We start from the raw sequence: 14,555 nt of genomic DNA on the forward strand, positions 1-14,555 counted from the left end.
CTGGAAATGCACCCATTCTTTCTGTAGGGGGTGGGGACTGAGTGCTTCTACCAACTGTCCATAGAACTAGATGTGTAGTTTCAAGTCTCTCTAGCTGCCTGGACCTCCACATGAAGGCACTTGAACCAACCTGGAGATGGCAAAAGCTCCACATGGCAGCCATCATGTTATGCTCGGATGTCACGGGTATTTGGCCTCGTGTCTTCCTAGCTTGGTGTGCACTTCCTGATGACTCACATCAACCACATCGATGACTTTAAGGGGAGATGGTTCAAGATATCCAGAGGGGGTGCACAAAATGAAGCCCTTCACCCAAAGCTCCATTCCCCAACCTCTGCTCCTTGCACTCTCCAGTGTCCTTACTCCGCACTCTCTCCCCCTTCTTATCCCTATTTCGCCCGCCCCACTCTTCCCTTCATGATTCAGGGAGAAGATGGAGGTAAGAAGATGGACCAAGAAGAGCCTTCTCCCGCAGATACACACTGAGATGCAACCTTAGGCAACCACTGCAGTTGGGCTGGCCCTGCTTGCATCATGAAAAACCCCAATATGGTCCCAATTTGAGATGGATCCAGCATTCTTTCAGTCGGGACTGACCATTCCACCCTCACCATCTCCAGAACATGGCATGGAGTGGAGGTGGGCGGCGAAGGGGACGCCGGAGCTGCGTGCAGTGCAACCATCTCTGCCAACCTCTGCTCCTCCTTTGTGGACCCTCAGAACCCAGAAGGCGGCTCTTTGGCGCCACCTGCCGGCCGAGCCGCGGAACTGCAGGAACAGCTGGAGCAGCTCCGCGATCGACTCATTTTGCCCTCGCGATCGACCAGTCGATCGCGATCGACCTATTGAGCACCCCTGGCATGGAGCTTCCATCCCTGCCACAGATCCTGAGATGTTTCAGACCCTGGAGGTCCACATGTCATTCCAGCTAAAGGGGTATCTTCTGGGATCCCACTTCTCTCCACGTGGTGCCAACCTTATAGGAACGGGGTGGCCAAACTGGGACTTGTTGACATGGTGAGTACATACAGTTAAGAATTTTGATGCTTCTTAAATATTGTGACTCTCCAACATCTCTCTTGCGGCTCTGAGACACCAAAGTTTATCGTCTGTGGCTCTTATGGGAAGCAGGTTTAGCCACACCAGGTATGGGGCATGAAGATAACCAATTACACCTTGGATTGGCCCCAGAACCCATGGCGGAGCCAAGGCTGTGCAGCCACAATAGGAATTCCATGCTCCAGTGTGGGGCCCCTTCTGCCCTCAAGCCCCCTGTGATGATCCCAGAGCTTTGATGATGCCACTTCCTCCCTCGGGGACTCTCTGATTCCTGGGTTTGTTTTTCCCCAGAGTCAAACCCCAGTCAGCAAATTAACAAAAGGAAGAGAGAACCATTAAATGCGTGTCGGATTATTAAGGCTGACTTATGACAGCAGCTTAACCATGCTTAGTAATGAGATTTGGGCACATGAAAAGGACCTTGTTGACAGCCAGGCCAAGTGTTATCAGGAAAGGTGTGGTGTGTCCCAAACATCAGGGATGCTCTCCGAGCAGTATAAAAGCCCGACCTGCTCCCAGACCTGTCACCAGCTTCGCTCGACTCTCCTGTCCTCGCTACATCTTCTCGTAGGAGCAGGTAAGTCTGTTTTCTGAGGGACGCTCCAAAATTGGTAGGGGTTCTCCTTAATCTGGGGCCACAGGGGTCTTCCATTGAGGACCTTTCTTGCTTAGAACATGGAGAGGTTGAGGGTCATGTGCCATTGAATGCCAAAGGCTTGGAGAGTGATAGCAAGAGGGGCTTCCAAAAAGTGCCTGGTTGGCAACCCAGGAAGGAGCAAGATGGTGGAGCAGAATGACCTTTGGTCTGCTCCAGCAAGGATGTTCTCATGTTCTTGTTTCCCATCTCAGATGCATCTCTTATAGTTGTTCTCTGGGTGGGTATAGAGTGCGGTGGTTCCTCCTGGATGCACACTGGGATTCAAATCCTCGTTGGGGAGTGTCTTGGGAATGTCAACATCTCTTAACTCAATCCACTATTGGGTGAAAATGGTGCAGCGCCCTTGTCTTTGGGGAAGAGGGTTGCCAGCTGATGAGCCACAGCTTAGGTTAAACTTCACTTAGCCAAACTAAATCTAACTTTGAGAACCTGAAAGGGCTTAGAAACACCGCTAGGCTTGAATGAGGTCTAAGCCTGCAGGAACTTGGGAGATTCAGGAATCTCACCCTCTGTCAAAGTGAAGGGGCTGGAGTGAGAGCCACTGAGCCTTGGACTGAATGGGGCGCTTGGTCCACTTAGTCCAATATCATCAGGTCTAGCCTGGAAGGAACGGCCCAAAGTTTCAGGGGGAGAGAGGGAGGGATGGAGGGAGGGAGGGAGGCCTCTCCCAGCATGTGTTTCTTTAATTGGAGACGCCAGGATTTGACCTGGAACCTCCTTCAGGCAAGGCATGGGGTTTACCACCAACCTATGGCTACTCTATCACTTACTACATCTGCTTCCTGGCTAGAGTTGTGATGTTACCACAATGAGAGAATGAGGGCGGCAGGAGAGAAGTCACACCAGATGCCGTTCTCATGCGTTTCTCCTTCTCGACTCTTCTTGCAGACACCCTCTCCGCTCACACCATGGCAGCTTGTGGTCCAGCCTGCACCATCCCATCCTGTGCCTCCACTCCCATTGTTGGCTTTGGCTCCAGCTATGGCCTTGGCTCCAGAGGTCTCGGGGGCGGCTACGGAGGGCTTGGCCTGGGCTACGGAGGTCTGGGATGGGGCTCCGGTCTCGGTTACGGATACGGAGGTCTCGGTTACGGATACGGAGGTCTCGGTTACGGATATGGTGCCGGCGAAACCTCCGGCAACCTCGGCACCCTGGCTGGAGTCCTCCCTTCCTGCGTGAACCAGATCCCACCGGCAGAGGTGGTCATCCAGCCCCCTCCCTCCATAGTGACCATCCCAGGGGCCATCCTGTCCGCTAGCTGCGAGCCCGTGGCCGTCGGGGGCAACACTCCCTGCGCCGTGGGTGGCTCTGGGATTGTAGGATCAGGTTTTGGTGGAGCAGGCCTTTACGGGGGCTTGGGCTATGGGGGTCTGGGCTATGGAGGCCTGGGCTTGGGCTATGGCGGTCTGGGCTACGGAGGCCTGGGCGGGGGCTACGGCGGTCTGGGCTACGGAGGCTGGGGCTACGGCGGCTGGGGCTACGGCCAGAGGAGGGGATTGTTTGGACGGAGGGGTTTCCTGGGCCGTCGTGGCAGCGCCTGCTTTTAAACACACCGAAGCCAAGAGGAACAGCCTTATGATGATGGAGATGACCAGGAAGACCCACCGGTGGGTCAGACCCACCTCTGAACACTCCAGCACTGGACCAAGTCAGCTGAACCAGAGGAACCGCTGCTGAAATCAGCAGGAGCTTTTGCCCCAACACTGGACTCTCCCCCTTTCCACGTCCTCTGGATGTCCTCTGGACCGCGTGTCTTCTGCCCTTCCCCTGTATTTATTTGTCTTTAAGCTGCCTCTTCCGTGATGGTTTGCACCACCTCTTTGACGTTCTCAATAAAGCTTTTGCTGCACTGATCTAACCTACAATGCCTGGTTCTTGGATCTCCAGCCCCCTATTCCCTATCCCTGGGGGGGGGGGGCTCCCCAGATGTCCAGCAGCATAGGCACTGCTTTCTCTGAATTAAAAATGGGGAGGGGGGATTAGACGTGTCCTTCTTAAACCTCAAGAGGTTGACCTTTGGCGTGCGTGTGAACGCTTTGCCCATGCTCTGAGGAGCCCATCTCCCAGAGTTTATGGAAGAGAGTCACTGTTCTGAGTGGAAGGCTGCAAGCCAACAGGTGTGGCTCAGGAAGAGCCCCAGCATCCAGCCTTCTGAGAGGGTGGCTGATTCTGCTGCTGACCATACAACAGGAAATAGGATCCAATATCTGTGATGAAGTCCAGAGCTCTTCATCCATCTTCTAGTGGATGGAAGCCCCACCCCTTCCTGGCTCCTTGCCAATCCAGGGCATGTGTGTCTCTGTGCCTCCTTCAAATGAATAGGAGTAAAGAAATGTACTCCCCATAGGCCCGTAGCCAGGATTCTAGAGGTGGGGGGGGGCGACTGTTTTTTCAACGGGGGCAATGATGTCAGGTATCTGTACTGGTGGGCAAAATGAAAGGATCTGGAGAAACATCAAAGACCTAAAACTCCCCCAAATGTCATGAAGAGAAAATAATGTGGTTTTTTTTGAAAGATGCATCATTGGCTGTAAAACAACGTAATGATAATTGGCACAGAATAAATGCATCTCTGCATGCCATGGAAAATGCATTGCCTACACAGCAATAACATGCAATCATTCACACACCAGTGCAACACACAGGCCTGCAACCCTGCAAAAATAAAACATATCACTGGAATGCACTTTGTATTGAAAGTGCCTATTTAACACCTATATAGCGCCTATGTAGCACCTATCTTAATACCTATATAGCACCTATCTAACACCTACATAACACCTATTTAATGCCTAGATAGCACCTATTTAACACCTATACAGCGCCTATGTAGCACGTATCTAATACCTATATAGTGCCAATCTAACTCCTACATAACACCTACTTAATGCCTATATAGCACCTATTTCACCTATATAGCATCTATGTAGCACCTATCTAATACCTATATAGTGCCTATTTAACACCTATTTGGCGCCTATATAATGCCTATACACTTCTGTATACCTGTATACACACTTCTGTACTGCAGCCAGTCGTGGACTCTTCGCTCACAACAGGAGAGGAAACTGAACACTTTCCACATGCGCTGCCTCCGATGCATCCTCAGCATCACCTGGCAGGACAAAGTTCCAAACAACACAGTCCTGGAACGAGCTGGAATCCCTAGCATGTATGCACTGCTGAAACAGGGACGCCTGCGTTGGCTCGGTCATGTCGTGAGAATGGATGATGGCCGGATCCCAAAGGATCTCCTCTATGGAGAACTCGTGCAAGGAAAGCGCCCTACAGGTAGCCCACAGCTGTGATACAAGGACATCTACAAGAGGGATCTGAAGGCCTTAGGAGTGGACCTCAACAGGTGGGAAACCCTGGCCTCTGAGCGGCCCGCTTGGAGGCAGGCTGTGCAGCATGGCCTTTCCCAGTTTGAAGAGACACTTGGCCAACAGTCTGAGGCTAAGAGGCAAAGAAGGAAGGCCCACAGCCAGGGAGACAGACCAGGGACAGACTGCACTTGCTCCAGTTGTGGAAGGGATTGTCACTCCCGAATCGGCCTTTTCAGCCACACTAGACGCTGTGCCAGAACCACCATTCAGAGCGCGATACCATAGTCTTGAAGGTTGCCAACAGCATAATACCCATCTAATACCTATATAGCGCCTATCTAAGACCTACATAACACCTAATTAATGCCTATATAGCGCCTATTTAACACCTCTTTAGTGCCTTTCTAGCACCTATACAGCGCCTCTTTAACACTTATATAGAGCCTATCTATTATTATTAATTCTTAACAGTATTTATATACCGCTTTTCAACAAAAAGTTCACAAAGCGGTTTACAGAGAAAAATCAAATAACTAAATGTCTCCCTATCCCAAAAGGGCTCACAATCTAAAAAGATGCAAAAGAACCCCAGCAGACAGCCACTAGAAAAGACACTCCTGGGGTGAGGAGGGCCAGTTACTCTCCCCTTGCTAAAAAAAAGAGGAGCACCCACTTGAAAAAGTGCCTCTTACTCAGTTAGCAGAGGTTATCTAGCACCTATCAAACACCTATCTAGCACCTATTTAACACCTATCTAGCGCCTATCCAGCACCAATCTGTCAGTTGGAGGCAGCCTATGTCTACTTCGCACATATCTGCCATGATTTGAAACCCATGATGAACTTTTCCTCCAGAAATTTGTCCCAACCCCTCTTCAAGGCGTCTAGGCAAGACGGGCACACTGGGGCTGACTGGAGCACTCAAATGGCTAGGATGACCTCTGAACCTCCACACTACCTGTGGCAGTGGTAGCAAGGAAGCATCGCCCAGGCTTTGTGTGAGGTACACACTAGGGGGGCCACATGGGTTGTCTCCAGCAACCTGGGGTCAGCACTGGTTATCATGGTGCTCCTGACCCCTTCAGCCCTGGTGCCCCGACACAGCAATGAACAGATATCAATGAACAGAAGCACCCATCAACATTTTCAATGCAGAATTGGCTTTTATTTCAAGAGGTACAGAGTGGAAAATGGCAGCAAGCAGAGAGTGCCCCCCCCCACCTGGTTGCACAGGTTTCACAGAGGACATTGGGTGCTCAGCATGGCTAAGATTAATGCTCAAACTCAGCAGAAGCTGTGCAGGTTGCAAAGGGAAGCAGGATAGATCATCTGGGTCTGATATTGGGGGTTGCGGAGCAGGTTGACCCACAGCCCCAACTGACATCAGCTAGCGTTGTCTATCAAAACCCAGACCTGGGTGCTCGGCCGTGGATCGTCCGTTTCATCGTGGAGACAGTCCGTGGGAACTTAGCAGGGGGGTAAACACACGTTGCTTCTGCCCCCCAGGTGTCCCCCGAAGCGGCTCCCCAGAAGACCAGACCAGAGCCCCCGGTTAGCTATGACTCCCGAACCACCCACGGCACAGGGGGTGTTGCCTCCCACGGAGACCGGCTCGCAGCTGGCGGAGAGGATGGCTCCCGGGATGGTCACGATGGAGGCGGGTGGCTGGATAACAACCTCAGACGATGGGATCTGGTTGATGGGTTGGGGGATGATCCCGGCCAGGGTGCCCAGCTGTCCTGAGTTGGTGCTCCCAACAGCCAAGGCTCCGGAACCGTAGCCGATACCTCCGGAGCCGAGACCACCATAGCTGAGGCCTCCGTAGCGGAGACCTCCAGAGCCCAATCCCAGCCCCGAAGAGCCAAGACCAACCACTGGGATGGAGGCGCAAGACGGGACGGTGCAGGCTGGACCACAAGAAGTCATGGTGTGGTGGGGCGGAGCCTGAAAACAAAACAGAAAGGAATTGACATGCGTAGAACTGGGCTCACATTTATGGAGAAGAAGATCCAAGGACACCTTCTATGATCCCAAGGAGGTAGCCTGATCCTCAGGTCCCCTTCTGTTCACAGTAAGTGTCCTTCTGCCTGTGGAGGGGGGATCTTCTAAAAGGGTCATTCTGCAGGGGTAAAACATATAAATGCAAACACATGTTTGGACCCAAGTTAGTTAGTTGGCAACCTTCAGTCTCGAAAGACTCTGGTATCGCGCTCTGAATGGCCGTTCTGGAACAGCGTCTAGTGTGGCTGAAAAGGCCAATCCGGGAGTGACAATCCCTTCCACACCGGGAGCAAGTGCAGTCTGTCCCTGGTATGTCTCCCTGGCTATGGGCCTTCCTTCTTTGCCTCTTAGCCTCAGACTGTTGGCCAAGTGTCTCTTCAAACTGGGAAAGGCCATGCTGCACAGCCAAGTACCTGAGACCCAAGTACCAATGAGAGAATCAACCGGTCGAAGGAATTTTCCGGCAAAAATAAACCCCCGCATACTCACTACTCTGAAGAGCAGATGTCAGAAGATGGAGAGAGTCAAGTGGATCTGGTGGAAGAGTCTAGAAAAGGGAGCCCTTTTATATGATTTTTGGGCAGCGTGTTTGTGGTTAGCGGTCCACACTGTAATTATAAATGCTTTTCTTGGTGCATCGGTTTTGCTTACTCATATAGGGTGAGTTGAGCCATGGGGGAAAATTTCCTCTTAAGACCAAAAGACATTCCTCTTTGTTAATCCTCTTTGTTTTACTGATTAAAAAAAAATTGTATTTATATTATACATCCCACCCCAGCTAATCCTACCCTGGAGGATTGTTTTGTTTTTGTTTTGACTGGGACATTAAAGCGAGGAATGTCTTCAGGAGTCAATCTGTAGAGATGCAATCTCTAAAACTACGTTCCGGCGTGGAAGAGCTGAACCAAAAGCGCACCCTGATGGCTGGCCAAAAAGTCTGTGTCTTGTTGAACCAGAAACAACGTCTCACACACAGACACGCACACACAAATTTTTATCAGTGAGTTCACAGTTTCATTTGGGGTCCTCCCTCTCTCCACCGTACCAACTTTTCAAACCATCATTTCATCATCTTTTTCTATGAATTACAGCGTATATAAAAGTATGTCGGCCTCACACAATAGATGAAAACCTTTTCTGAGATCCCAGGAAATTTCCAGCTTATGTTCAGCATCGCTACATCTAGTACGGCTTTAAGGACGGACCAGCATTTTGGGAGATCAGCCGCACAGACCCCCAAAAGTGAGCTTGCAAACCTCACAGGCTTGACCGCCACGCATTATATGTTAGCCGTCATTGCTAGCTTGGTGCACGGCCCCCGTCTGGGGAGATGTTCCGTCCTGCAAGGAATGACCCAGCCAGGTTTGACTTACCTTCTCTAAAGGGTAGAAGACGTGAGGAGATGAGTCAAGCGAAGCTGGTGGAGAATCCCTGGGATTTTCCTAGTTTATATATGGTTTGCCAGCATCTGTTCTAACTGGATGTCCATGTTTTTTACAACCCACTCCATGAGAGGCCACATTTTTATGACCCATGCTTTGATCATTGACGTGATGTCAAACCATATCCTGGCTTGCTGGGATTAACACAGCATCTTCTAACCAAGAATTTGGTTATTGTCTCCTTGCTCAGTCCTTTCTTTCTTTTTCTTAATCCCTTCTAAGAAACTTTTTCCCCCCTTCCATTTATAGAGTGAATTAATTAGAAATTTGCCAAGTTATCTTCCTGATTTATAAAATTAAATGAAGCAGCTACTTTATTCCTGACTCCATACTTTTTTTGTTGTTGCTCCATGAGCAAAACCAAGCCAAGGAACAAAGCCTGGGTCAAAGTTGTCTTTTTGCCAGAATAAGCACCAAAAAATGGGTTATATGGCACGGGGGAGAGTCCTAGGAATTCTCCAACAGTTTCCGATAACTCCTTTCCCCTCCAGATCTGTAAAATCCATTAAATTAAATTAAGTTAAAAATGAATATATGTATAAAATTGAAATACACGATTTTGGCTGTACTTGTCGTAAGAGGTGACTAAACAGCCACCGGGTAGATGGGACTCGTCAGCCTGGGAAGGCAGCTCATCTGAGAGAAGGAAAACTCTGATCCCAAACCTCCACTGCCTTGTGGCTACATCCAGTTATGGAAAAGGCTTCAGGAGTCAACCTCGAGGCAAAATCCGGAGCCGGAGTCCCTGAGGCAGTTCATGGCTGAACACAGTCACGTTCTGGCAACTCCTGCGACGCCGCTGGAACCAACCGTATTGGCCTCTGCCTTTCCACTGGACCATTTCAGCGACGTGGAGAGGGGGGATTTGCTGCATGGGTAACAGCCTATCCTCCATACCTGCTTTACCCAGGCTTCGCGCACTGGAGAGGACACTCTGTTCCAGAACCACCATTCAGAGCGTGACACCATAGTCTTCCGAGACTGAAGGATGCCAACATCTACACACGAGGTCAGTTTAAGGAACGGATGACCACAAGGCACGTCTCAGGGGTGTCCTTGTTTCAACAAGGCACAGAATTTGGGGGCAAAAGTCTGTTCAAAGCAAGTTTGGATGCTGCAGATCTTTTTTGACCAGTCATCAGGATGTGCTTCTGAGTCAGTTCCTCTAAGCTGTACCGTAGTTTTAAAGATTGCATCTCTACAAATTGACTCATTCCCTCCTTCAATGTCCCAGTCAAAACAATATGGGGAACCTCCAGGGTGGAATTAGGTGGGATGGTTTAAGCAAGTCAGACTATAACCCCGCTCCCCCCCCCCCTTAAAATGACTATGATTAATAAAGACCAATGCCATTTGTAAGCAGAATTTTCCCCCCTTGGCTTGTCCGGCAAAACCGACGCGCAAACAAAACAGTATTTATAGGTAATTAAAATGTTGACAACTAAACACCAACAAAGTGTCCCCCAAATCATACAGACTCTTCCACACCAGCTTTAATTGGCAACATAAATGATGACTTTGGCCCTCTGTATGAAGCAAGTTATATATCCCTGACCTACTGGGTAACATCCCAACCCTACCTGCATTCCAGCACTGTGATTTAGGGCATCCCACAGGTGGATTTTGGCTACTGGAGGTCTCCTTGGGGTAAAGGGACATTTGCCCCCTTGCCGGAGAGTAAGCCGTAGAAGCAGCAATGACTTCAGCAAGTGTTCAGAGTTGGGTTCTAGACCAGTTCTAGCAGGTTCTAGACCACTTGCGGCCCTTGAGGCCTCCCAATGCGGACCTCAGGCAGCCCTCAGTCTCCAATGAGCCTCTGGCCCTCCAGAGATTTGCTGGAGCTCTCACTGGCCTGACGCAACTGCTCTCAGCGTGAGGGCGACTGTTTGATCTCTTGCATGAGCTGTAGGATGAGGGCTTCCTCCACTGCTTGCTGTTTCACGTCTGTGATGCAGCAGCGGCAGCAAAGGAAAGGCCAGCCTTGCTTTGTGCAAGGTCTTTTCTAGGCCTTGAGCTATTGCAAGACCTTACATAAGAACATAAGAACAGCCCCACTGGATCAGGCCATAGGCCCATCTAGTCCAGCTTCCTGTATCTCACAGCGGCCCACCAAATGCCCCAGGGAGCACACCAGATAACAAGAGACTTGCAAGGCTTTCTGGGAATTGTAGTTAAGAACATAAGAACAGCCCCACTGGATCAGGCCATAGGCCCATCTAGTCCAGCTTCCTGTATCTCACAGCGGCCCACCAAATGCCCCAGGGAGCACACCAGATAACAAGAGACCTGCAAGGCTTTCTGGGAATTGTAGTTAAGAACATAAGAACAGCCCCACTGGATCAGGCCATAGGCCCATCTAGTCCAGCTTCCTGTATCTCACAGAGGCCCACCAAATGCCCCAGGGAGCACACCAGATCACAAGAAACCTCATCCTGGTGCTCTCCCTTGCATCTGGCCTTCTGACATAGCCTATTTCTAAAATCAGGAGGTTGCGCATACACATCATGGCTTGTACCCCGTAATGGATTTTTCCTCCAGAAACTTGTCCAATCCCCTTTTAAAGGCGTCCAAGCTAGACGCCATCACCACATCCTGTGGCAAGGAGTTCCACAGACCGACCACACACTGAGTAAAGAAACACCTTCATTCTGAGAAACACTCAGTAAAGAAACTGAGTAAAGAAACACCATTCATTCATATAAGTTCATCTTTAATATACGCATTTATGTAAACGTATGTAAATTTATGCAAATTTTAAATGTAAATTAATACTTTTTTCCCTGGCCCCCGACACAGTGTCAGAGAGATGATGTGGCCCTCCTGCCAAAAACTTTGGGCATATCGGAAACTTTCATCATTCTGTAACAAGACTATAAAATTAAAGTTATAAAATTTGCGCAGACGTTGCAAAAAAAAAATTAAGATGAGGATGCTGCCTTTCAAAGTTGTTGCTGAATGACTTTTGAAGCGCTTTGATGAGCTCAGTCCCTCCCTGGGGTCCATTCTCAACAGGTTGTAAACTGAGGCAAGCACAAAGGACAGCAAAAGAGCTTGGAACGATTATCGTGGCATGAAGAGAACAGTTTAATTCCTTGGCTTCGGGTGAAGAGGTCGTAAATGACTAATATTGCTTTATGACAACCCCTGGATTCTTCCTGCTGAGCCGGGCAATTTTGGGGCACATGAAAAAGGCCACTGTTGACAGCCGAGTCAAATGTTAGCCGGACAGGCGGGACGAGCTAATCACCGGGGACGCCGTCAGAACCCCTGGATTCTTCCTGCTGAGCCGGGCAATTTTGGGGCACATGAAAAAGGCCACTGTTGACAGCCGAGTCAAATGTTAGCCGGACAGGCGGGATGAGCTAATCCCAGGGGACGCCGTCGGAACCGTTTAAAAGCTGGACCTGCTCTTGATCCCGTCACCATCTTCACTTGTCTCTCCTGCCTTCTTCACTCCTGCCTTCTTCTCTGAGAAGCCGCTGAGTCTCTTTTCTTGAGGGACGTCGGCAACTTGTGAAAAGTTCACGTTCCTTTAGGGTTATATGGATCTTCCGCTTATAATCGACGATGCTCGGGACGCTGAGACTGGAACCTCCACGTTCAAAGGGGGTGCATCACATTGACAGTGACCGGAGAGGGTTGAGGTCTTCGTGCCCTGCTTGAAGGCATCTGGTTGGCCAGCAGGGCCTCTGAGAGGAGTTTTATCAGGGGAGTACAAAGTTTCTTTTGGGCCCCTTTGCAAAGGGGGAGGGGTGAAACACAGTGGGGGGAGCGTGGTGGTGCGCTAGCAGAATAGGGGCAGGGAGGGGTGAAGCCGGGATGAGGTGAGGGTGGAAACAGCTGGAAAAAACTTTGGAGCCCAGGTCTACCTACCCATGTGGCATCAGTAGTGTCCCCTAGTCATGCTAGTATCCCCATATGGGCAACGAGTACATAAGAAAAAGGCAGATCCTAGGAAATTTATGGGCCCCCTGATTTGGTTCCTGGGTCCCCCTTTTGACCCTGGGCCCAGGTAAAATTTACCCCCGTCTCCTAGGCCCTGTTGGCCAGTACCAGAGGAGGGTGCTGGGTTAAATGTGCTGCTCTTTTGTTCTCCTGCTTTTATTTGCTTGCTTACCTTCTCAAATGCTTCCCTGTAACTCTTCATTTGGTGTGAATGATAACGGTGGGTCCTGTTTAGACCTGGGTGTGGGCCAGGATCCTTATCCTTGGCTACGAAGCTCATTGGAGAGATCTCAGGACACCCACCAAGGCCAGCCTTAAGAGCTGCAGGTCCAAATTCTGGGGGGCGCTCCAGGTCGTGAGCCAATTTCAGGTCTGTCCCCATTCATTTCAATGTGTATTTTATTTTTAATATACTAGACTCGATGCTACTGTGGTATGTGACTGCATTTGTTACAGGGGTGTATTTTGAACAGCCTACTCTGGATATGCTTTTAACCATGATATTCAATGGGGCTTACTTCTGGGTAAGTGTAGCTAGGATTGCAGCCTTTGGGTTTGTTTGTTTTTTTAAACATAGAAGCAGCTGTGTGGGAGGGTTAATTAAAAAAAAATAACCTATTGCAAACTTTGAGCAGCAACTGTTACCCTGCACATGCCTGATCTTGTCTGATCTCAGAAGCTAAGCAGGGTCAGGCCTGGTTAGTACTTGGATGGGAGACCGCCTGGGAATACTGGGTGCTGTAGGCTTCTACCATGATCTCGGAAGCTAAGCAGGGTCAGGCCTGTTTAGTACTTGGATGGGAGACCGCCTGGGAATACCGGGCGCTGTAGGCTTCTACCATGATCTCGGAAGCTAAGCAGGGTCAGGCCTGGTTAGTACTTGGATGGGAGACCGCCTGGGAATACCGGGCGCTGTAGGCTTATACCATGATCTCGGAAGCTAAGCAGGGTCAGGCCTGGTTAGTACTTGGATAGGAGACCGCCGGGGAATACCGGGTGCTGTAGGCTTCTACCATGATCTCGGAAGCTAAGCAGGGTCAGGCCTGGTTAGTACTTGGATAGGAGACCGCTGGGGAATACCAGGTGCTGTAGGCTTCTACCATGATCTCGGAAGCTAAGCAGGGTCAGGCCTGGTTAGTACTTGGATGGGAGACCGCCTGGGAATACCGGGGGCTGTAGGCTTCTACCATGATCTCGGAAGCTAAGCAGGGTCAGGCCTGGTTAGTACTTGGATGGGAGACCGCGTGGGAATACCGGGTGCTGCAGGCTTCTACCATGATCTCGGAAGCTAAGCAGGGTCAGGCCTGGTTAGTACTTGGATGGGGGACCGCCTGGGAATACCGGGCGCTGTAGGCTTATACCATAGTCTTTCGAGACTGAAGGTTGCCAACCATTGCAAACTTTTAATTTAGTTAGGCTGCAATCCTAACCTCACTTTCCTGAGAGTAAGTCCCATCAAACACAATAGGACGTACTTCTGAGTAGACCTGGTTAGGATTATTATCAATTAACAGTATTTATATACCGCTTTTCAACGAAAAGTTCACAAAGCGGTTTACAGAGAAAATCAAACAAACAACGAATGGCTCCCTGTCCCAAAAGGGCTCACAATCTAAAAAGATGCAAAAAGAACCCCAGCAGACAGCCACTAGAAAAGACACTGCTGGGGTGAGGCGGGCCAGTTACTCTCCCCTTGCTAAAAAAAGAGGAGCACCCACTTGAAAAAGTGCCTCTTACCCAATTAGCAGGGGTAATTGATTTGATTTTGTTGTATTGGGGGTGTTAAAAATTTCCTGCTTGATGATGTCACTTCCAGCCATGACATCCCTTCCAGTTTAATGACATCACGTTCGGTGGGTCAGGTGTAGAGGAAGAGACCTCTTCCAGCTTGTGGTTCTTCAGTCGGAGATGCAAGGATTTGACCCGGAACCTTCTTCAGGCCAGGCATGGGGTTCACCCCCCAAACTATGGCTCCTCTATCACTTGATACATCTCCTCCCTGGCTGAAGTTCCAATCTCATCCCAATGATGGGCTGAAGCAAGGAGAACAGAAGCCACCCCAAGTGCCGTTCTCATGTATTTCTCCTCTTCAATTCTTGTTGCAGGCACCCGCATCGCTCACACC

The 14,555-nt window shown here is 50.0% G+C and overlaps 2 protein-coding genes and 1 pseudogene across 2 annotated transcripts; 2 read left to right on the forward strand and 1 right to left on the reverse strand.

Annotated features, from left to right (window-relative positions):
• The first annotated feature begins 2,625 nt into the window (after positions 1 to 2,625).
• LOC136636084 (chorion class B protein L11-like) lies at positions 2,626 to 3,264 on the forward strand. Its single transcript, XM_066611105.1, has one exon. The coding sequence runs from the start codon at positions 2,626 to 2,628 to the stop codon at positions 3,262 to 3,264; it is 639 nt and encodes a 212-aa protein (XP_066467202.1).
• Positions 3,265 to 6,509: 3,245 nt separating this feature from the next.
• Positions 6,510 to 6,968, reverse strand: LOC136636085 (chorion class A protein PC292-like). Its single transcript, XM_066611106.1, has one exon. The coding sequence runs from the start codon at positions 6,966 to 6,968 to the stop codon at positions 6,510 to 6,512; it is 459 nt and encodes a 152-aa protein (XP_066467203.1).
• A 6,089-nt stretch (positions 6,969 to 13,057) lies between these two features.
• LOC136636091 (5S ribosomal RNA) lies at positions 13,058 to 13,177 on the forward strand (annotated as a pseudogene).
• Positions 13,178 to 14,555: the final 1,378 nt, after the last annotated feature.

This window comes from Tiliqua scincoides, unplaced genomic scaffold (assembly GCF_035046505.1).
Source record: "Tiliqua scincoides isolate rTilSci1 unplaced genomic scaffold, rTilSci1.hap2 HAP2_SCAFFOLD_84, whole genome shotgun sequence".
Lineage (NCBI taxonomy): Eukaryota > Metazoa > Chordata > Lepidosauria > Squamata > Scincidae > Tiliqua > Tiliqua scincoides.

Bases quoted from the DNA above. Each gene is read 5' to 3' on its own strand.
- LOC136636085 (XM_066611106.1), bottom strand. From the start codon at position 6,968: ATGACTTCTTGTGGTCCAGCCTGCACCGTCCCGTCTTGCGCCTCCATC.
- LOC136636084 (XM_066611105.1), top strand. From the start codon at position 2,626: ATGGCAGCTTGTGGTCCAGCCTGCACCATCCCATCCTGTGCCTCCACT.